At 29.1% G+C, this 23745-nt stretch overlaps 3 protein-coding genes across 4 annotated transcripts; 2 read left to right on the top strand and 1 right to left on the bottom strand.

The window, feature by feature from the left end:
• Positions 1 to 521: 521 nt before the first annotated feature.
• LOC130669107 (uncharacterized) lies at positions 522 to 3901 on the top strand. Its single transcript, XM_057471821.1, has 2 exons — positions 522 to 1040; positions 2492 to 3901. The coding sequence occupies exons 1-2, from the start codon at positions 530 to 532 to the stop codon at positions 3832 to 3834; spliced, it is 1854 nt and encodes a 617-aa protein (XP_057327804.1). The 5' UTR covers positions 522 to 529; the 3' UTR covers positions 3835 to 3901.
• A 722-nt stretch (positions 3902 to 4623) lies between these two features.
• Positions 4624 to 11071, top strand: LOC130673574 (uncharacterized). 2 transcript variants are annotated; one of them, XM_057478631.1, is made up of 4 exons: positions 4624 to 4908; positions 4996 to 5521; positions 6149 to 8090; positions 8178 to 8316. In XM_057478631.1, exons 1-3 carry the CDS (start codon positions 4786 to 4788, stop codon positions 7540 to 7542), a joined length of 2043 nt encoding a protein of 680 aa, XP_057334614.1. In that variant the 5' UTR covers positions 4624 to 4785; the 3' UTR covers positions 7543 to 8090; positions 8178 to 8316. The 2 variants fall into 2 exon arrangements, with proteins under 2 accessions (XP_057334614.1, XP_057334623.1); XM_057478640.1 differs by lacking the exons at positions 4624 to 4908; positions 4996 to 5521 and adding an exon at positions 9565 to 11071 and having other exon boundaries at positions 7547 to 8090; positions 8178 to 8703.
• Positions 11072 to 18045: 6974 nt separating this feature from the next.
• LOC130667798 (tubulin alpha chain-like) lies at positions 18046 to 22091 on the bottom strand. Its single transcript, XM_057469647.1, has 7 exons — positions 21682 to 22091; positions 20768 to 21012; positions 20464 to 20691; positions 19451 to 19709; positions 19036 to 19188; positions 18305 to 18558; positions 18046 to 18229 (listed from the first exon to the last, which is right to left on the bottom strand). The coding sequence occupies exons 1-7, from the start codon at positions 21856 to 21858 to the stop codon at positions 18226 to 18228; spliced, it is 1320 nt and encodes a 439-aa protein (XP_057325630.1). The 5' UTR covers positions 21859 to 22091; the 3' UTR covers positions 18046 to 18225.
• Between the last annotated feature and the right edge of the window lie 1654 nt (positions 22092 to 23745).

Raw genomic sequence — 23745 nt, forward strand, 5'->3', positions numbered from 1 at the left:
CGAACTTACGTTGATAATATTACATTGCATAGTAAGTATTAAAAAAAAAAAATATTTCTACCTGCTAATCAGTGGAAAAGGAATACCCCCGCTTAATATGATTAACTGAAGGATACTCGGTAGGTCAGTCGTAATAGGTACTTCATAGCGAGCTGACATACAACTCATATTGAATTTTTTACCCTTATCACTAATGACATTGTATACCTAATAACTAAACAAATTCAATATAGTTCTGGTTATTCAATTTTTTTTGCTAAGTAGTAATAACTATTGGTCAGCATTTAAATTTTAAAGCGTAATCATGTGGTTTATAGAAATTATTGTATGTTATTATTGTTTGCTTACGGTTAATGTTGCGAGCTATAATATTAAACTTTACGATTTATCACCAGCAAACCCATCAACACGGCTTACGAATCATGCGGTAATTTAAAATATTTATTTAATTTCCTTATTTAATAATATAAAATTTTTAATTAATTATTGAATGATTTATTTTTATTATCAACAGAGAGAATTGGTTGACATGTGTTTTACAAATAATTCGAATTTTGTGATTATAACTGATGATTTGTATCGTAACGGCTATAGAGATGAAAATCCGTCTGACGAAAATGATAAAATTTCGTCAGTGATGATAATTAACAGCGATTTCGAGCCGAGCAAGATCACAGGGTTAATACGTTCTTACCCAACGTATGTCTTACCATTCGAATCAATTAAAAAACTGGAAAAACTCATTGAGAAGTTCAGATCATCGACAATCTGGAGTGTGACGTCGAAATTTTTAATCCTCGATACGACAAAAGAGCCACGTTGTGCAAATGCTGGAAAAATACTAGGAATCTTGTGGAAAATAGATCTATTGTTTTCGTATTACATGTGTTACGATAATGATAGAGATTCGACATTCATTTATACTCTAAATCCATTCACGAATTACGCGCCACCACCGTGGGTCCAAGTGGAAGCAACTGGCGAATTTCGCGATGAGGAAAATAAAAAGTCAACTCTATACAGTCTACAATACACTAAAGGTATTAGGGGAAAGGGGGGCGAAAGGGGGTAGGGTAGGCAAAACGGGGTACCCCCGAAATTTGATAAAAAAAATTTTATATTTTATATGATTTTAAACATTCCAAAATCACTTCTGTAAATATAATTAAGCGTTACTTTGAATTTTTTTTGATAAACTTTTTCAAAAATCAATTGTCAGTTGAAAAATCTTAATGACGTTTGTTTTATGATAAAAACTATTAAAAATTTTTAACTTCCCGCTAAGAAAATTGTAAATTTTCAAAAATTCGGGAAGTTATTGGTTTCGGTCCGATTTACGAAAATCGAATTTCCATCAGATGTCGACGTTTCGAGGTCCTAGGAAGCTATCCTGACTAATTTCACGATGATGTCCGAGTGTATGTATGTGTGTACGTACGTACGTACGTACGTACGTATGTATGTATGTAAATATTCATAACTCTTGAACGGATGAACCGATTTTGATCGTTGAGGTGTCATTCGACGCGGCTTGTTAATGTCTTGAGGCCGTATAAATTTGAACTTAATCGGTAGGGTGCGTTCAGAGATATTTCAAAAATAAAATTTTTTCGAAAATGTTTTATTTGGATAACTTTTAATTTGCTCGATGGATTTATTCCAAAATCTAATCAGCTCTAAAACTCTATAAGCCGCGTCGAATGCCACCTCAACCATCAAAATCGGTTCATTCGTTCAAGAGAAACCGTTGACGAAAGAATTCAAAAAAAATTTTTTCCTTGGTTTTTTTGAAATTTCTCAAAAACGGCTGAATAAATCAATTTCAAAATTCGACCAGCTTTAGAACTTGATAAAACGCGTCGATTGCCACCTCAACCATCAAAATCGGTTAATTCGTTCGCGAGATATCGTGGAAGAAAGAAATGCTAAAAAATGGTTTTTTACAAAACAATGGCATACAAAAGTAATTGCGAGCTCGAAGAGCTCGAAAATATATTCACAATAATGTTTTCGAGCTCAGCGAGCTCGGAAACAGCGGGAAGTTTTGGGGCTGGCCCGCAGGGTCAACTGACAGACCGATTTTTTTTCTTCTTTTGCATCCAATAAACATGTAAAATATAATTGTTCGTCATGTAAATTACTTAAAAAAAAAATTCAACTTAATCAAATTTGTTTAAAATCCAGAATTTTTTTTTTTTACCGTTTTTAGGGTGTACTCCACTTTGCCCGCAAAAATGAAAAATGAAAAAATATTGTGCTATACGGGATGATAAAATATTATGCTCTTGATTATAAATCAGCTAGCTTTTGACTGTGACGTCACAGCTAAAAATCATAAGAATATTTTCGGTTCAGAATAGAATTCTATAGAAATCTCGTATTACATCCTCGAAAAAATTTTTTTTTGGACTTCTTCGGTAGAGGCTACCGATTATTTTTTTCGGTGTACTTGTAAATACAATTTATTTCAAATATATTCATTAACTTACAGATGCAGAGGTCTGTGAAAATATAACTTTTGACAAGACAAAATACCTGGACGGTCATAAAATAAAATTCTCAACCTTTGCTAAATTGCCTAATAATACTGATGAAAAGATAATAAAAAATGCGAAAAAATTATACATCAACAGGTCAATGAAAAATAAATACATCAATTTGTATACTTCGTCTCCGTATATTAATGCTACACCTACAATAGATTACATTTCGACAAGTAATCAAGCAGAATCAATTAAAAAAGGTTACATCACGGAATTGGCTGATAACAAGTATGATGTTTATGACAAATTACTTCAGTTAGCAGATGTTAATTATAAGTATACAGATGTCATAACACGATACAGCGAAGCTAAATATTCTATACTAACTAAAAAGACAAATTATTTAACAGCAATGAGTGAACTAACTCTCAATCTTCAGTTACTTGCACTTACAGTTGTTGTATTGGTATTAATAGCATTGGTGATAGTAATTAATAATAGATTTAATATCAGTGGAGCTATTTTGGACGTGGTGAGATTGTCCGCGGGCATGGGGATCATGACGCCTTTGGACCGGTTATCGATGAGGATCATTTACTTTGTTGGTTTCTTATTCATATTCCTAGTGATGCCCGAGGTTCAAGGACATATATCCGCAATGTTATCGAAACCAACTTCGCCTCGCAACATGGAAACGTTAGCAGATTTATACAATAATAGTTACCATGTATTCTACGATAGAAAAATACACAATGATATTGTTAATGAAAAATTGTGGGTTACTGATGAAGATCAAAAATATTTACACCCTTCGGATCAGTCTTATGCAAGAAAGTGTGCACTTCTAGCTCGAAAAAAATCAACTACGGCCTGCATTTTTTTTACAAGTACTCAAATAGAATATGCTTCGAAATTAAATAATTTGTATGTATCGAAAGATGCAGTATTTAAAAAATATTTAGTTTTTTGGACGAGAAAGCATTGGGCTTTAAAAGATAAATTGGATAAAGCAGGTTTGAAGCCCAGGGAAATGGGTTTATTGAACTATTTTGAAGATAAAATGATAAATCAAAAATCGAAAAAATTAAAAAGGAAAAATAAAATTAAAGAAAATCAACGCTATGACCAGATTGATTGGGAAAATTGGATATTCTATTTCATTGTAATGAGTGTGATTTTACTCTGGAGTTTATTTATTTTTGGAATGGAAATACTCTTTCATAAGTATTATGAATTACGCCGACAGTTTCAAATGCGGAGAAAATTAAGAAACAAAAAAAAGTCGCTGAGATCGCTGCCGAGGATTGTTTTTTTTCCTGGACGAATGGTTCTTTTCAACAGCCGCAAGTAATTTTGTGATTAAAACCAACTATCAATCTCAAGAAAGTGTCATTCGGCCATACCTGGAATAGAAATGTATATTACTTATTTCAATCATTTTTTAAATTTTATTCTCGAGTAGATTTTTTATGAAAATCTTTTATAAAGACTTAATTAAGATCCCACGAAATTAATCCTTGTACCTTTGCTGGGCACTGTAAAATAAAATAATAAACTTTTTATTATTAAAGAAAATATTATTTTATTAAACTGAGTTGAAAATTATTTTCTTCTGTATCAATCAATAATATTAATACTTGGTAAGTGCTATTGAGTGGATATGATGCGTGTGAGAAAAATAAAAATAATAAGCAGCAATAGCGAAACATGCATAACATTGAAAGTTGCAGTTGGTTCAAAATCGATTGCTATATAAAAATTACAAATATGTTCCGATAATAGAAATTTAACTAAACCTTTTAAAATAGTGCTCCTCATCCTCCGACACAATTTTTTTTTTAACTTCCCGCCATAAAAATTTAAAATCTAAATAATAAAAGGAAGTGATTGGTTTCCATTTTTCCCCCATATGATTATGGGTTTCATATTGTCCCGTTTTGTTCAGCGTCCCCTTATTTTTTCAAGCTAAAATATATGAAACTTTTGGAATTATTTCACGAACTTACGTTTATAATATTCTATTGCATAGTAAATATTAAAAAAAAAAAAAATTCTACATGCTAATCAGTGGAAAAGGAATACCCCCGCTTAATATGATTAGCTGAAGGATACTCGGTAGGTCAGTCGTAATAGATACTTCATATAGCGAGCTGACATACAACTCACGTTGAATTATTTATCTCTATCACTTATGATATTGTATATCTAATAACTAAACAAATTCAATATAGTTCTGGTTCTTCAATTTTATTTGCTAAGTAGTAATAACTATTGGTCAGCATTTAAATTTTAAAGCGTAATCATGTGGTTTATAGAAATTATTGTATGTTATTATTGTTTGCTTACGGTTAATGTTGCGGGCTATAATATTAAACTTTACGATTTATCACCAGCAAACCCATCAACACGGCTTACTAATCATGCGGTAATTTAAAATATTTATTTAATTTCCTTATTTAATAATATAAAATTTTTAATTAATTATTGAATGATTTATTTTTATTATCAACAGAGAGAATTGGTTGACATGTGTTTTACAAATAATTCGAATTCTGTGATTATAACTGATGATTTGTATCGCAACGGCTATAGAAATGAAAATCCGTCTGACGAAAATGATAAAATTTCGTCAGTGATTATAATTACCAGCGATTTCGAGCCGAGTAAGATCGCAGAGTTAATACGTTCTTGGCCAACGTATGTCTTACCATTCGAATCAATTGAAAAACTGGACGCACTCATTGAGAAGCTCAGATCATCGACAATCTGGAGTGTGACGTCGAAATTTTTAATCCTCGATACGACAAAAGAGCCACGTTGTGCAAATGCTGGAAAAATACTAGGATTCTTGTGGAAAATAGATTTATTGTTTTCGTATTACATGTGTTATAATAATGATAGAGATTCGACGTTCATTTATACTCTAAATCCATTCACGAATTACGCGCCACCACCGTGGGTCCAAGTAGAAGCAACTGACGAATTTCGCGATGAGGAAAATAAAAAATCAACTCTATACAGTCTCCAATACTCTGAAGGTATTACATTTAATTATTTTTTATAATAAATTAATGAGCGCGAAGTGTTTAATTCACTTTTAAAATTATGTTGCCGCAGAATCGGAATTTTGGCTCATTTTCAAGACCCATAGCTCTCCAGCTAAGACTTCACGGCTTCCCTTATTTGCTATTATGATTTTTCTAGTGCAGGGGATCGCCCTATAACTTTATTTTTTGATATTTCCTTACTTTTATGTGCTTGCGTTATTATCATTAAAACTTTGAAAGTAGAAAAGCTTACGGTGTTAAAAGTATAAACGCCGCAAATCACGCTGAAATGTCACATTTTACCATAATTCGTCGTAAAATTCCCAGAATTACTGTAAATTGTAGCAAATTTGCCGTGGTAATTTATATATTTTGAATCTGCCTGGGCGAATAATATTTGAATCCATCGGGAAAGGAAAAACTTGATTTCATAAGTTTTTCGAGAGTTAAACGTTTCGAGTTACAAACAGACCAAGAACTCTGAGGCAGCCAATAGGCAGACTGCTCGCTAGAAATATATTCTTTTTATTTATCTATTTTTAATATTTTTGTAATAATCCAACACTATTTAGTTCCGCATGTATCAGATTTATTCAAAATATATTCATTAACTTACAGATGCAGAGGTTTGTGAAAATATAACTTTCGACAAGACGAAATACCTGGACGGTCATAAACTTAAATTCTCAACCTTTGCTAAATTGCCTAATGATACTAATGAAAAGATAATAAAACAAAAGAAAGAATTATACATCCAGAACTCAATGAAAAATAAATACATCAATTTGTATACTTCGTCTCCGTATATTAATGCTACACCGACAATAGATTACATTTCGACGAGTAATCAAGAAGAATCAATTACAAAAGGTTACATCACGGAATTGGCTAATAGCGAATATGATGTTTATGATAAATTACTTCAGTTAGCAGATGTTAATTATAAGTATACAGATGTCATAACACGATACAGCGAAGCTAAATATTCTATACTAACTCAAAAGACAAATTATTCAACAGCAATGAGTGAACTAACGCTCAATCTACAGTTACTTGCACTTACAGTTGTTGTATTGGTATTAATAGCATTGGTGATAGTAATTAATAATAGATTTAATATCAGTGGAGCTATTTTGGACGTGGTGAGATTGTCCGCGGGCATGGGGATCATGACGCCTTTGGACCGGTTATCGATGAGGATCATTTACTTTGTTGGTTTCTTATTCATATTCCTAGTGATGCCCGAGGTTCAAGGACATATATCCGCAATGTTATCGAAACCAACTTCGCCTCGCAACATGGAAACGTTAGCAGATTTATACAATAATAGTTACCATATATTCTACGATAGAAAAATACACAATGATATTGTTAATGAAAAATTGTGGATTACTGATGAAGATCAAAAATATTTACACCCTTCGGATCAGTCTTATGTAAGAAACTGTACACTTCTAGCACGGAGAAATTCAACTACTGCGTGCATTTTTTTCACAAGTATCCAAGTAAATAATGCTTTGAAATTAAAGAATCTACATGTATCGAAAGATGCAGTATTTAAAAAATATTTAGTTTTTTGGACGAGAAAGCATTGGGCTTTAAAAGATAAATTGGATAAGGCAGGTTTGAAGCCTAGGGAAATGGGTTTCTTGAATTATTATGAAGATAAATGGATAAATCGAATATCAAAAAAATTAAAAAGGAAAAATAAAATTGAAGAAAATCAACGCTATGACCAGATTGATTGGGAAAATTGGATATTCTATTTCATTATAATGAGTGTGACTTTACTCTGGAGCTTATTTATTTTTGGAATGGAAATACTCGTTCATAAGTATAATGAATTCTACCGACAGTTTCAAATGCTGAAAAAATTCGGAAGGAAAAAAAAGTCACTGAGATCGTTGCCGAGGACTGTCTATTTTTTCTGGGCGAAGGGTTCTTCTCTACAGCCGCAAGTTATTTTGAAATCATTAAGTGTTAACCCAAATGAACATTTTGAACTCCGTTAATTATTAATAAAACACTTTGTTCCATTTGTATTCACATCACACACTGTTACCCAACTGCTGCAATTTTTAAATAAATTCACTTAAAATAAAATTATTCAAATTTTACCTCATAAAGTCTGTACCAGAGCCGCATCCTCAAGCGCGTGGAAAAAGAGACTTTGCATGACAAATAGCGCGTCCATTAGATGTTACACAGGTATGCACTACGATGCGTTGAGATAACAGCAACTAATACGTAATGATTGATTTTTATGGAAAATATATTTTTTTGCTAACATCAATAGTTGCTATGGATACTCTGTTTTTATATTTTTATGAGCATTAAAAGATCGCTTGTACTAAAAAGTATTCTGCTACTGAAGCGCATAGACGTATTTTAAAAATTCTCTGGTGATTATTGAATGTCGCGATATAGAACTGTGATGATGTGGCTTGAAAAAATTATTGTATGTTATTTTTGTTTGTTTACTTTTAATGTTGCGTCCAGTAATTTTAAAATTTACGATTCATCGGCAACAAACCCATCAACACGTCTTACTAGTCATGCGGTAACTTTAAATACTTATTTAATTTTCTTATTTGATAACACAAAATTTTTAATTAATTATTGAATAATTTACTTTTATTACCAACAGAGAGAATTAGTAGACATGTGTTTAACAAATAATTCAAATTCTGTGATTATAACTGAGGATTTGTATCGTAACGGCTATAGAGATGAAAATCCGTCTGACGAAAATGACAAAATTTCGTCAGTGATTATAATTACCAGCGATTTCGAGCCGAGTAAGATCGCAGAGTTAATACGTTCTTGGCCGACGTATGTCTTACCATTCGAATCAATTGAAAAACTGGAAGCACTCATTGAGAAGCTCAGATCATCGACAATCTGGAGTGTGACGTCAAAATTTTTAATCCTCGATACGACAAAAGAGCCACGTTGTGCAAATGCTGGAAAAATACTAGGATTCTTGTGGAAAATAGATTTATTGTTTTCGTATTACATGTGTTATGATAATGATAGAGATTCGACGTTCATTTATACTCTAAACCCTTTCACGGATTACGCGCCACCACCGTGGGTCCAAGTAGAAGCAACTGACGAATGTCGCGATGAGGAAAACGAAAAATCAACTCTATACAGTCTACAATATTCTAAAGGTATTTAATATAGTTATTTTCTGTAGTAAAGTAATTAGCGCGAAGTATTTAACTCACTTTAGCAGTTGTAGTCCTATAAATTCATTTTTTTCTAAGATTATGTCGCAAGAATCGGCATTTTTGCTCATTTCCCTGGTGGATCCGAATCACGATAAATTACCGTAATTTACGGTATCCGGCCGAAGTCCCGTAATTTACGGTAAAATGCAGTATTTTACCGCAATTTACGGCAAAATACCGCATTTCGCGGTAAATTTCGGTGAAATGCCGGACATTTACGGCAATTTGCCGAATTGATCCGTAAATTACGGTCATTCTTCCGGATACCGTAAATTACGGCGCGGTTGTCGCCCTATAACTTTGTTTTTTGATATTTTTTTACTTCTATGTATCCCCCCTTTTAGAAATCCTAGAGAAATCCTAGAGGAATTTTTTCACTCTACTTTTATGTGCTAGCGTTATTATCATTAAAACTGTGAAAGTAGAAATGCTTACGGTGCTTAAGGTATAAATGCCACAAATTAAGGTGAACTGTCACATTTTACCGTAATTCGTCGTAAAATTCCCAGAATTACTGTAAATTGTAGCAAATTTGCCGTGGTAATTTATCTATTTCGAATTTGCCAGAGCCAATAATATTCAAATCCATCGGGAAAAAAAAACAGTCGATTTAATAAGCTTTTCGAGAGTTAATCGTTACGAGTTACAAACAGACCAAGAACTCTGAGGCAACTAATAGGCAGACTGCTCGCTAAAAATATGTTCTTTTTATCTATCTACTTTTGAGATTATTGTAATATTCCAAAACTATTGCGTTCCACATATATAAGATTCATTCAAAATATATTCATTAACTTTCAGATGCAGAAGTATGTGAAAATATAACTTTTGACAAGACAAAATACCTGGACGGTCATAAAATTAAATTCTCAACCTTCGCTAGAGTGCCTAATAATACTAATGAAAAGATAATAAAACAAAAGAAAGAATTATACATCCAGAACTCAATGAAAAATAAATACATCAATTTGTATACTTCGTCTCCGTATATTAATGCTACACCGACAATAGATTACATTTCGACGAGTAATCAAGCAGAATCAATTAAAAAAGGTTACATCACGGAATTGGCTGATAACAAATATGATGTTTATGACAGATTACTTCAGTTAGCAGATGTTAATTATAAGTATACAGATGTCATAACACGATACAGCGAAGCTAAATATTCTATACTAACTCAAAAGACAAATTATTCAACAGCAATGAGTGAACTAACTCTCAATCTTCAGTTACTTGCACTTACAGTTGTTGTATTGGTATTAATAACATTGGTGATAGTAATTAATAATAGATTTAATATTAGTGGAGCTATTTTGGACGTGGTGAGATTGTCCGCGGGCATGGGGATCATGACGCCTTTGGACCGGTTATCGATGAGGATCATTTACTTTGTTGGTTTCTTATTCATATTCCTAGTGATGCCCGAGGTTCAAGGACATATATCTGCAACATTATCGAATCCTACTTCGCCTCGCAACATGGAAACGTTAGCAGATTTATACAATAACAAGTACCATGTTTATTACAATAGAATATTACACAATGATATTGTTAATGAAAAATTGTGGATTACTGATGAAGATCAAAAATATTTACACCCTTCGGATCAGTCTTATGTAAGAAACTGTACACTTCTAGCACGGAGAAATTCAACTACTGCGTGCATTTTTTTCACAAGTATCCAAGTAAATTCTGCTTTGAAATTAAAGAATCTACATGTATCGAAAGATGCAGTATTTAAAAAATATTTAGTTTTTTGGACGAGAAAGCATTGGGCTTTAAAAGATAAATTGGATAAGGCAGGATTGAAGCCTAGGGAAATGGGTTTCTTGAATTATTATGAAGATAAATGGATAAATCGAATATCGAAAAAATTAAAAAGGAAAAATAAAATTAAAGAAAATCAACGCTATGACCAGATTGATTGGGAAAATTGGATATTCTATTTCATTATAATGAGTGTGACTTTACTCTGGGGCTTATTTATTTTTGGAATGGAAATACTTGTTCATAAGTATAATGAATTCTACCGACAGTTTCAAATGCTGAAAAAATTCGGAAGGAAAAAAAAGTCACTGAGATCGCTGCCAAGGACTGTCTTTTTTTCTGGGCGAAGGGATTTCTCTACAGCCGCAAGTTATTTTGAAATCACTGAGTGTTAACCCAAATGAACATTTTGAACTCCGTTAATCATTAATAAAACATTTTGTTCCATTTGTATTCACACCGCACACTGTAACAAATCTGCTGCAATTTTTAAATAAATTCACTCAAAATAAAATTATTCAAATTTTACCTCATGAAGTCTGTACCAGACATAACTTTTTTACCTCACCTGCATGAAAGTTGCACTTTTTAGCCATGGAAGTAGAAAATTCTATACCAAGGGAGGAAAGTAGGGCATTCTTTTAACTTCATTGTGAATTATATTATAAAAACTCATTTGTTACTTTGTCATAAAAAATTTAATTATTTAAAAATAAAAATCGCAGGACTCATTGCAATTTTCTATGTTACATGATTGTTATGAATGATAATGAAGAATCATCGTAATAATTATGATTTGAAAATTATTTTCGGTAGTACGTCGATAGTTGATTGGCCTGGAAACGCTGAAGTTGAAGATGGCGCCGGTTTCGGCGGTCCTTCGAACATAAACGTTTTAGCTGTTTTTAGTAAACGTCCATTGTTTAACGTTCGCCAATATACGGTTCTGACTGCTTGTTTACCAGCAACATAGCTAACTGCGCCACCAATTAACATCTAAAACCATAGAAAACAATATTTTTTAATTCGAAATTTCAACTTTGGATTGTTTCTCTATCAATTGAATTTTTAAATTAATTTTTAATCTTTTAATTATTCGTTAGTTTTGTAATTATTTGTCAGTTTTTGGATTTTTCGCCAGTTATCGAATTATTTGAAAATTCTGTGGGCCAGTTTTTCAAACTGGGTTTATTTTTTTCTATATTTAAATTAATATTGCTAGTACAGTAGGACCTCATTATAAGACTAGCTCAGGGCTGTAGGGAAAAAATTCTTAGAATTGATGTACCCCCACTGTGTTTAACAGTATTTGCGCTCACACCTCGCTATGAGACTATCGCTGTTTTGCGTTTTATTTATGTATTTGGTTCAACTCTACTCTATTATACAGTGAATTTATTTTATATTAGTCTAAGATCCGAACTAAAATCGACTTTTACCGGGCTGATAATAGAATAAAACTTATTTTATAATAAATTTAGTATATTAAAAAATATATCAAAAATAGGTTGACTGGAAAAATCCTGTACAGAATATTTTTCATTATTTTTTGAAAAATGGTTTTTTATAAAATTTGCAACATCATGATAATAAGAAAAATTTATATATATATATATATATTAGGGTGTTTCAGAAAAAAAAAATTTTTTTTTGGTATTCAAAAATTGAAAATATGCCTGAAAATCAAAATTTTGGTGCCAATCCGAGCTCTTAATAATAATATTAAGGTTTGCCTTAATCTATTTATCTATTTTCCATTTAAATAACATAGGAAAAAATTTTTTTTTTCTTTAGAATTTTCTAGCTTACAGACCACTCAACGGATTTTTATGCGCAATGAAACTTTGTGTAGGAAATTGAACGCTCTACAAAAAAAGTCTCTTATCATTTTTTGATAAATCCCACTGTTCAAAAGTTATTTAAGTTTCAAGTCAAATTTATAGTAAATTTTGAGATCTTTTCACTTTTCCGGCGAAACTATCAGTCTTATTACAAAATGTCAGAGATGCTTTTTTGTAGGTAATTTTATTCCTTACAAATTATTACAAATAAAATTTTTCGAAATTCCGCATTGTTTTCAATTTATTATTATTTCAATGTCAAGCTCTTAAAATTAATCAGAAATCTATTTTTTTAAGAGCTTGAAATTAAAATGGACATAACTTGAAAACAACGCAGAATTTCGAAAAATTTTATTCGTAATAATTTGTGAGAAATAAAATTATCTACAAAAAAGTTTCTATGATATTTTTTGATAAGACTGATAGTTTCGCCGGAAAAGTGAAAAGATTTCAAAATTTACTATAAATTTGACTTGAGGCTAAATAACTTTTGAACAGTGGGATTTATCAAAAAATGACAAGAGACTTTTTTTGTAGAGCGTTAAATTTCCTACAAAAACATTTGTTATGCATAAAAATCCGTTGATTGGTTTATGAGCTGGAAAATTCTAAAAAAAAAAAATTTTTTTCCCGTGTTATTTAAATGGAAAATAGAAAAATGGATTAAGGCAAACCTTAATATTATTATTAAGAGTTCGGATTGGTACCAAAATTTTTATTTTCAGGTATACATTCAATTCTTGGATACAATAAAAAAAAAAAAATTGTTTTTTTTTTTTTGAAACACCCTAATATATATATATAAATAAATAAGCAAAACTTTTGTTGAGTTGTTGGTGGGGGAAGCTTCCCGAGCGAGATTTAAGAAATCGAGGGAAAGAATCTTATAACCCGTAGTCTTATAACGAGGTTCTACTGTATATAGATATACCAATAATAATAATTTAAACCCGGATTAAAATTAAACTTGGTTTGAAAAACTGGCCCTTGACTATTCATAAATTTCTGTAAAAATTTTCTATAATTTATAACAGATTAAATAAAAATTCCACATTCGAAATTCAAACTATAATCGAATATTTAAAATTTTTCAAACAAGTCAAAAATTTAACGAAAATTCCAATCATAATATTCGATTCGATTTGAAAACTTTATATTCACTTACTCCTTCTAAGCAACAAAATTTACATGATCCTGAAGTTACCAGACAATTAAAAATTTTTGAATTTTTGTTTTAATAAATCGATTGTAAAAAAATAAAAAATAAAAATATGCCCATGTAGAAAATTTAAAAAACTATAAGTGCAATTTTTTCAAATATTTTTTTTTTCATAATTTATTATTAAAAAAAAAAACCAAAAATTATTGGACGTCGGCTAACTTCAGTACCATAAATTTACATATAACACTTAAAAAAAATTTTTTCGACTAAAATGATACCGCCTCTAAAAATAGCAAAAAAAAAAACAATAATAAAATTTACTAACCTTGACTTACAATTGACAAAAAGTACGATTTAAAAACGTCTAATAATATTTGTCAATGTAATTTTGCGATGATAATTAGGAGAGCCCGCGATTTTTCATCCGTACGTAGGTGTTGTGTTTTGTACGACGTTATTGCAACTGATTATTTCAGCTTTGTTGTGCGTTCAATTTATAGATGGATGAAAGCACTCACGTTAAAGCGCAGTGGCACGAGGAAAATTGATAAGAACGTGACTTTTTTAAATGATTTGAATTTAAAATAAAACTCAATTGTTAATCACACTCAAGTAGCATGATTTCACATTTGTAAAGAGTTATTATTATTATTATCATTATTCTATGTCTTTATTATATTAATATCATTAATCATTGTATGTTTACTACTATTTTTATACTACTATTTCATCAGAAACAGAATAGGTTAGAATATTATTATTTTTTAATCAATAATCCTCTTATTCATCATATATCCATCGTAATATGGCGCAGCTCTCCCGCCATTATTATTTGAGATAACAAATAACACGCATTCATAAAATGATGATAAAAAAACCATATTTGAACGTAATTTCATTATTATTTGCACATAATAATAGTTGTTGTAATTATTATTGTAATTTGTTAAATAAATTTATGGAATAATAAATTAAGATAAAGACTTTCTTTTAAATTTCAAACTGTTAATTTTGAAAACAAAAATTTTAATATAATTTTTCGAGCAAAATTAAAAAATTAATATTATTGATTCATAATTAACATATATATATATATATATATATATATATATATATATATATATATATATATATATATATATATATATTAGGGTGGTCCTTATTTTGGACATTTTCGAATTTTTATGCTCCCAGAGGCTTATGTGGTTCGAAATAAATAAAAAAAAATATCCTCAACGTTTCAGGTCTCTATCTTAATTTTAACCCGTGCCGCACAGCGATGTAAGTTTCCTATTTAAATAACACGGGGTTTTTGGCATTGAACAATTAATTTTTTATTCCGGCTAAAGTAATTGTTCGAAAAATTTGAAACTCTGTAGACTTTATCCTTATATTACCAGCTGCTCCTCAGAATTTTGACAGATTTTCAGCTACCATAATTTTGGGGGTAGAGCATGATGAAAAAAAAGAAAACAAAATTTTTTTATTTCTATCTAAAATTTGTTTTAAATAACATGTCAAACCACTCTGCATCCTTATCAAAAGTTCCAACCAAGTGGGTGAACGGCATATCTGTGTTGCACTAATACAGTAATCAGGACTTTGGACGAGTTTTTCTTATGACCAAACGAATATTTTCAAAAAATTAAAGCGCACTTCGCTAAATAAGACAATAGTGCGTTAATGAGCAGTAGAGTATATCTTAAAAAGATTTTTCGAATTTATTACGATCACCTCTCAAAATAGTTGCAATTACAACATGAAAAATTCCCTTGAAGTTTAAGCTCTTAATTCTAAAGGGAAGAGTTACTGCAAAATTTTTTTTTGTGATTTTTTCAAGAAATTTTATTTTTTATGTTATTTGACTTTGTGTCTTTTTCATAAATACATAATGCATTCAATTGATATCTGAGATCGATATATCTATGCCACTAATCATACTATGCCTTAGTATAACATTCAATAAATATTATCAATAAATTAAATTTCTTTCAATATTTGCTTAAATAAGCTGCTCACCTTTAAGTTTATTATTTGTTTTGAGCTATAAATAATAAACAAAAGGTTGATAGTTTTGTGTATTATAATATCGGAATAATTATTTATTTACAATTTTCTAACTATAATAACTTATTAATAAAATAGATCGCTTCTATAAATAAATATAATAAACTTGAAAAATCACAAAAACAAAATTTGAGGCACGTGATCCCGTTGGAATTAAGAGCTCAAACTTTTTAAGGGAATTTTTTTCAGTCGCAATTGAAGCCGTTTGTAAAGTGATCGTAATAAATTCAAAAAATCCTTTTAAGGAACACTTTACTGCACACTAATGCAAAGTTCCTGATTACTGTATTAGTGCAACAAAGATATACCGTTCACCCACTTAGTTGCGAGAATGAAAAAAAGTAAGAACTTCTCATAAGGATGCAGAGTAATTTCATATGTTATTTGAAAAAATTTTAGCTAAAAATAAAAAAAATAATTTTTTTCTGTTTTTTCATCATGCTGTACTTCCAAATTTATAGTAGCTGAAAATCTGTAAAAATTCTGAGGAGTAGCTGGTAATATAAGGATAAAGTCTACAGAGTTTCAAATTTTTCGAACAATTACTTTAGCCGGAATAAAAAATTAATTGTTCAATGCCTAAAACCCCGTGTTATTTAAATGGGAAACTTACATCGCTGTGCGGCACGGGTTAAAATTGAGATAGAGACCTGAACCTTTGAGTATATTTTTTTTTATTTATTTCGAACCACATAAGCCTCTGGGAGCATAGAAATTCAAATATGTCCAAAATAAGGACCACCCTAATATATATATATATATAAACATATAAGAAAAAAATCTACATTTTCAATGAAAAATACTTATTTCAAGCCCCTGATTAAATTGAATTCGATCGAATTAAAAATTTGAATTCTGCTCAATTCTGTCAAATTCTGCAAAACAGAATTCAATAATTGAAAATTTCAATTCTGTTATATTCTGTTAAATTCGGTAAGACAGAACTTAAAAAAATTCAAGGATTATTTTCGAATAAAACCGATTTAAAATTTTTGAATTGGTTATAATTCGGATTAATTTAGAGTCAGAACCAGAAATTCGAGGATTATTTTAGAATTAAACAGAATAACACAGATTTAAAAATTTGGAATCTGTTTTTATTCAGTTTTATTCGGAGTCGAACCAGAAATTTGAGAATTATTTTCGAATTAAACTAAATAGAATTATTTAAATTCGTTTCAATTTGGATAGATTCTGGTTTTCCTGCCGAATTAACAGAATTGAACTGAATTATATAGAATTAAAAATTCAATTCTGTTTAATTCGATCGAATTCGGTTGTTTAATCAGGGGTAGTTTACTTACTTGAATAATGTCAAGTAATTATTTTCTTCAATGAAGTAAAGTAATTACTTGATTCAAGTATTTTTCTTACTTGTTTTGTACTCAGAAAAAGAATTTATTTTGTCAAAGAAATATTATTAGACACAGGATTTTATTATCTAATGATGTGTAGAATGTCATTGTACCTTAACAAACATTTTTCTTATAAATAAATAATTTTACCCTGCCTGAGATTCGAACCCAGACCGACCACGCGAGAATTACGACCTGCTTGCGCACGCACGCCACCGTAACTTATTGGAAGTGTTCTTAATAAATTCTCTTGTTATTCATCGATGTCCATCATCTTAAATATTAATTTACACAACTAAATAATAAAATTTGGATATTCAATAGTTTATAAATGTCGCCTTCAAAAAAATTGGTATATTTTTAATTTTATCAATGCCAATAAGAAATTTCATGCACATGAAAATTTGAAAAACTCGAAAATTTATTACAATAAAAAAAAATTAAAAAAAAATTATTTCCATGTTAAATAAATTGATATTGTTATGAAAACAAATTTTTTTCTTTACTGCAAGAATTTTCTTTTGAGTTCAGTTTTTTTAGTTAACCAATTAATTGCTTTATTAAAGTTTTCAAATAAAAAACTTATCAACTAAATCGAAGAAATATTTGCTTGCTTTAAGAAACTCATGCTTACAGAAATTAATTACTAAATAACAGCAATAGTTTTTTAAAAACAATAACTATCAATTTCATTTTAGTAAAAATTACTTATCTTAAGTATTTATAAAGACAAAACAAAATTACGAATTTAATTTATTTTTCACTCAATATAGATATCTTCGCTGGGGAGTTAGTTCGATGACTTGTGTCTTTTTATTGACATTAAATATAATTTTCATTGAAATCTTATCTTTTTTTTATGCTATAAATAAACATTGCATCGGGATTACCCGTTTATTATCACAAAATTCTTAAAATTTTATTCATTAATTATAAAAATTTTATTACTCGTAATTTATATTCTAGAGAAAATTAAAGATGAGTCACTGAAATTTTGAGAAGGAAATTATTTTTCACTAGAAAAGAGAAAAATTATTTTCAAAATAATTAGAAATTCATAAATAAATAAAAACAAGTAAATGGTTTTAACTCAAAAATTTTAATATTTTTGAAAATATATTCAATACATAAAATAATTATTAGCAAATGGTGCCTGTATGTCTAGCCTATCATTCATTATCTCTTTAATCGGTCGATATAAATAAATATAAAAACTAATTATCAGTAGATAATTAAATCCACTGAGTTATTAAACTCAATATTGATTTTATCTAATTAATAAAAAATAAACATAAATTTTTTTTTAAATTAATTAAGTGAGCAAAGAAAAATATGAGTAATTTTACTTCTCGACGTCTTTGTAATCATCAATGAGCGTTGCAATGTTATCTCTGGCTTCGAAAAATACTGACTCATCTAATCCTTCGTTTACAAAATGGTGTACAAATGCGCGTTTTTTGAACATCAGGTCGTACTTATGTGCCAGCCTTGACCAAGCATGACGTATTGAGGTGTTATTACACAACATTGCTAATGATTTGTCCGTTTTACCCAAGTCACCACCTGGTACAGTCGTCGGAGGCTGATAATTGATTCCAATCTTTAAAAATAAATTTTTCTCTAAATTTCCTTATCGTTTAATTAGGGGAGGAAGGGGGTAGGAGGTGTCCCAATCACTACTCGATTGCCAATTCAAATTTCAAAAATATTCAAAGTATTCGCACGTTTTCAAATATTCGTTACGAACTTGGAACATAAAATTTTCATTTATTTTATAATAAATTATAAGGAATTTTTCACTACGATTTCAAAATAATTCAGATTTTTTCAAAATTTGTTACAAGAAGATAAAAATTGACAATTTTTCGAATGAATAAAATCCAAATTTCGAAACCTGATTCCAAAAATGTACAGAGCTAACTTTTATTTTTACTTGGGAGATTAGAGCAATGGGTGAAATTGGACGGATTTTGACACCAAATTTTGAAGATTTTCCGTAGTAGCACCCGAATTAATATTAAATATCATTGTAGTGTACGTTAATTAAAAATAATATGAAAAAAAAAAATTTATTAACCTTGAAACCAGTAGGGCTCCAATTGACAAATTGAATATCTTTTTTTCCTTTCAGTGATTTAATTGTATTATTAACATCATTTGGATTAATATTACCCCGATATAGTAAACAACAGCTCATATAAGCGCCATTTCTTGGATCACATTTCACCATCTGTTGTAATTAAAAATAAAAAAATATAAAATCATTTTCAGTTTTTTCAATTGAGCTCAATCATAGATAAAATTAAAATTCTTATCACTATCGATCTTCAATATGTATAAGAAATATCTTATATATTTTAAAATAATTTTATTTATGTATAAAATAAAATTATTTTCCGGGGATAATTAATGATTTAATTAATTTTCTTATTGGAAAAATGATTTTGTAGACTACAAGAGTCGTTCAAATAAACTATGATATATTTGTATACCTGATTCGAAGGTTGGAAGCATTCATTTGTAATATGCGATACGTTAATGTCTACATTAGACGCTTGTCTCGCGGTTATTATTGGGGAATATGTTATCAGAGGAAAATGAATTCGTGGATATGGTACTAGATTTGTTTGTAATTCGTCTAATCCGACATTAGGCGAGCCTTCGAATCTCAATGATGCTGTTGTCGCTGAAACTACTTGGGATTGCAGACGGTTCAAATTGGTATAAGTTGGACGTTCGACTTCTAAATTACTGTAAAATTAGCAATAAGATTTAATTTTTATGTACCTGAAGATCAGAACGTTTTTCGCGCACCGGAAATTAAAAAAATTTATGTAATTTGCTTAAGGGGTAGTTGGGGTGGCCTGCAAGTTTCGGCTGACATACTAGCGCCCATGCGAAACATTTCAGAAATCTAAATCCAGTAGACGTTTTTCTTTTCATTTCGGTTTTTTATTTTCGTTCCACGAAAAACGTTTCGATTTTCAGGTTCATACATTTTTTCGTAATTTTTAATTTTTATTTTGCAACATATTTTGATACGAGGGATCAAATTTTGATAATTATTTAGTCGTACGATAATCGAAATTTTTGCTACAAGTAAATTTACGATAAATTGTATTCCTCGTATCAAAATATACAAATTATGTCTGAATTATCTGTCATCTATGGACATTATTCACTTTACTGCAATATTATTTTTTAAAATATTAATTTTCCCTCCTAAATTTAACAAAAAATTGTGCGCGCATCGGCAATTAACTAAGAGCGCATGCGCCGTAATTTAAATCTGTATTTTCATTTAATTTTGTACTAAAATAAAATAAAATTCTGTCAATTGATAAATAGAATTTTAATTTTAATTTTTGTTGTGAAAAAATTAAAAAAAAAAAAATACAAAATTGTAATTTACAGATTCGTAATATGGTTTAATTATTTCATAGAACTGATATTTAATAATCTGTTTATAAGAATAAATGTTAAGTATTTAAAATAGGATGCGTACTTTGAACAGATATCATAAAGCGCTTCATTATCAACAATAAAACAACAGTCTTCATAATCAACTGTTCCATGTGTAGTTAATATAGCATTGTAAGGTTCGACAACAGATGTTGATATATGTGGCGCTGGATAAATTGAAAAGTCTAATTTTGTTATTTTATCATAATCTGGTTTAAGATTTTCCAATAACAATGTAGTGAATCCACTTCCTGTACCCCCGCCAAAAGATCTAAGAATTTTTATCATAAAATTTATTGCCCAAATTATATAGATTAATTTTGTGTAATTAAATTTAATTATTTCACCGAAAAATAATGAATCCTATTAATTTGGAACAATCTTCACACAGACGACGTATACGATCTACGGCAGTATTAATAATATCATGACCGATATTACAATATCCTCGTGCAAAATTATTAGCTGCATCTTCTTTACCAGTTATTAATAACGTTGGGTCAAATAATGATTTATAACAACCAGTGCGCACTTCATCAATTACAGTTGGCTCTAAATCAATCATTATTGAACGGGGTGTTAATTTACTCATCTGAAATATTTATCTTAATTAATAATTAATTTTATATTTGAGTCAGGTGGCTAAGTGTGCGCACACTTCCCCAGATTATTCTAATGCTAATTGTTATTATTAATTAGTGAAATTTTTGGGTTTAATTAACATTTAAATTCCCTGGTGGACTTAATTTACGGTAAATTACGGTTTTAATGATTTACGGCAAAATTTCAGGAAATTTTTACAGTACAAGGCAGTAAATTAACCAGCAAATTGATAGATCTATCGTAAAATAGGCACCGGAAATTATGGATTACGGTCAATTTGCTGAATTTAACGGTAGATTTTACCGTAAATTGGATCTACGGAATCGGGGTCTTGAGCAAAAATCTGCGCTTACTTTAGGACTTGCTAGATTTTTTTACGATTTGCTCAAAATTTCTATATTTGTCTCAATGAAGAAATGGACCTCAGGTTTCTAACCCTAACCGTAAATTTTGAAAGCGCATGCGCTTGTCTATTTACGAAATCTTATTGAATTAGAGTAGGAGTAAAAGCCGATGATACCCGAAGTCTATTCTTTGCCTGGTTCGACAATACTAGAGTTGTTTTGATGGAATATTGATTCGTAATGAAATTTAGAATTTTTTAATGATAAAATTTAAATTTTTAATGAAGATTTAAATAAATGGAATTTATTTTTACTTGAGATGGTGAGAAAAATGTTTGATAAGAATTGTCATCGGTGTTATAACCTTGGACCATATAACCGTCAGGTTTTATTCCATGTTCAAGACAGAAAAGTTCCCAGCATGCGTTGCCTACTTGAACTCCCGATTGTCCAACAAAAATTGTCACAATTTCGCCTTCTGTGTTACTCATATTTGCTATATATTTTGTTTATGTCAAAAATAGTCATAAAAATGTAAAGGATAAAATAAAATATAAATTTTTGTATTGTCCAGTAAAAAAAATTTTTTTTAATTTCAATTTATTAAAATTTTATTTATCACTTGAAATTTTGAATTAGATTTGGACTCTAAATTGATTAGTTTTTAATTTTGAATTTTTATTTTATTTATTGGTCTACGTCATTTTTGTAATTTTTACTTATTAATTTATTGACTCAATTGTTTTTGCAATTAAAATAAAACAAAATGTTCATGACACGATTTGAATTACAATTTCAAAAATTATCAATCAAAATTTCGATTCGATAAAATCTGTTGATAATTTATCGATAATTTTTTCTACTTTATCAACTGTTAGTTTGTGTTTCTACATCACGTATATATATATATATATACATATATATACACGCGATTTCTGAGATTTGAAAACGAGATCGCGGATAAGATTTTGATTTTTTTCAAATTCAATTTTGAATGAAAAATAAAAATCACATGAACAGAAAATCGGCAAAATATATAAAAAAATTATTCTATCAAAAAAAAAAAAGAAATTTTCAAAAAGATGATTGAAATTTTTTTCGTAACTTTATAATCTTAAAAATAAATTGGGACGAACCAATAAATTGAATTATGATTGATATAAATTTTTAAACTAACATACAACTGATTAATGTGTTTACTACGCCATTATCGAGTTTAGAATTCGCGGTAAGATTCCACTATTTAAAACGCGTATTTTAATTAAAGGTCAGTAGGTTTAAATTAATCCTGTAACATACAGCATGCGTTATTATTATTATAAATTACAGTTGATCTAATAATTAATGTCAATTTATTTATAAATTGTGTCGTACGTTCATTACTTATTTGTCAATATTTAATAATATGCACTTGATATGCATGTCAACAAAAACGAAACGAGGAAAATAAACTTTTTTTTTTATCTATAACTATAAAAATAATTGTTTATAATGATCCATTATTATCAATAATGATTTATTATTTTCTATACATTCAGTTTATATTTCCGCAAGAATGTTAAAAATTTCTTTTTTAATAACAATAATTTTTTGAAAATTCTATAGATTCAAAATTACGAATTGAAGGAAAGTAACGAATTTAAAAAACAATTTTAAGAATTTTTTTTTTGATTGGAAATTTTATTTACTACGTAATTAATAATTAATTATAATAAAAGGAATAAATAATTCTTAATATATGACGCATTAACTTGTAATCTAATCATCGATAATTAATATTATCATTAAAAATGATCTTAAAAAAAAAATATTTCCATAATAACAATTTTCATACTCTTGGTATAGTGAATATATTTCATCATTTGATATATATGACTATATATTGTTGTTGTTTTTTTACAAAGAATCCACAGATACCGATGTAACAAAAAAAAAAAATATTTATCATTGACCAATACGATCTACTGAACATTTATGACATTCGATACATAAAAAATAATATTACTTGTAATTCTAAACATTTAGTGTATATTCAATGACATTTATTTTTCAATTACATTATTTAACACGAGATAGTATTGGTAATGATGATATTATCAGTTTGTTAAAAGTTAATAAATATGTTTTTTCTGTTTTCAAAGCTTTTAAACATCCAATAAATATATGACAGAATAATATCTAGATAATAATGATTAATTAATAAATTTTTCCGTTATAAAAGATTGTGATACTATGACATTAAACTGTATTTTTTGAAGTTACAAACATGGAAAATTAGGTATATATTTTTTTTTCGCGGTTATTATGGACAAATTTGATCAATTAATCAAAATATTCATTTTTGAAACAATCCCTGATTCAAAAATCTCATTTGGAAT

This window comes from Microplitis mediator, chromosome 1, assembly GCF_029852145.1.
Source record: "Microplitis mediator isolate UGA2020A chromosome 1, iyMicMedi2.1, whole genome shotgun sequence".
Lineage (NCBI taxonomy): Eukaryota > Metazoa > Arthropoda > Insecta > Hymenoptera > Braconidae > Microplitis > Microplitis mediator.

Coding starts and splice junctions, on each gene's coding strand:
- LOC130669107 (XM_057471821.1), top strand. CDS start 530: ATGTGTTTTACAAATAATTCGAATTTTGTGATTATAACTGATGATTTG. Junction 1,041..2,491: donor CAGTCTACAATACACTAAAG/GTATTAGGGGAA, acceptor ATTAACTTACAG/ATGCAGAGGTCTGTGAAAAT.
- LOC130673574 (XM_057478631.1), top strand. CDS start 4,786: ATGTGGTTTATAGAAATTATTGTATGTTATTATTGTTTGCTTACGGTT. Junction 4,909..4,995: donor CACGGCTTACTAATCATGCG/GTAATTTAAAAT, acceptor TATTATCAACAG/AGAGAATTGGTTGACATGTG. Junction 5,522..6,148: donor CAGTCTCCAATACTCTGAAG/GTATTACATTTA, acceptor ATTAACTTACAG/ATGCAGAGGTTTGTGAAAAT.
- LOC130667798 (XM_057469647.1), bottom strand. CDS start 21,858: ATGAGTAACACAGAAGGCGAAATTGTGACAATTTTTGTTGGACAATCG. Junction 21,013..21,681: donor CATTTTTCTCACCATCTCAA/GTAAAAATAAAT, acceptor TAAATATTTCAG/ATGAGTAAATTAACACCCCG. Junction 18,559..19,035: donor GGAGCCCTACTGGTTTCAAG/GTTAATAAATTT, acceptor TTATTTTTAAAG/ATTGGAATCAATTATCAGCC.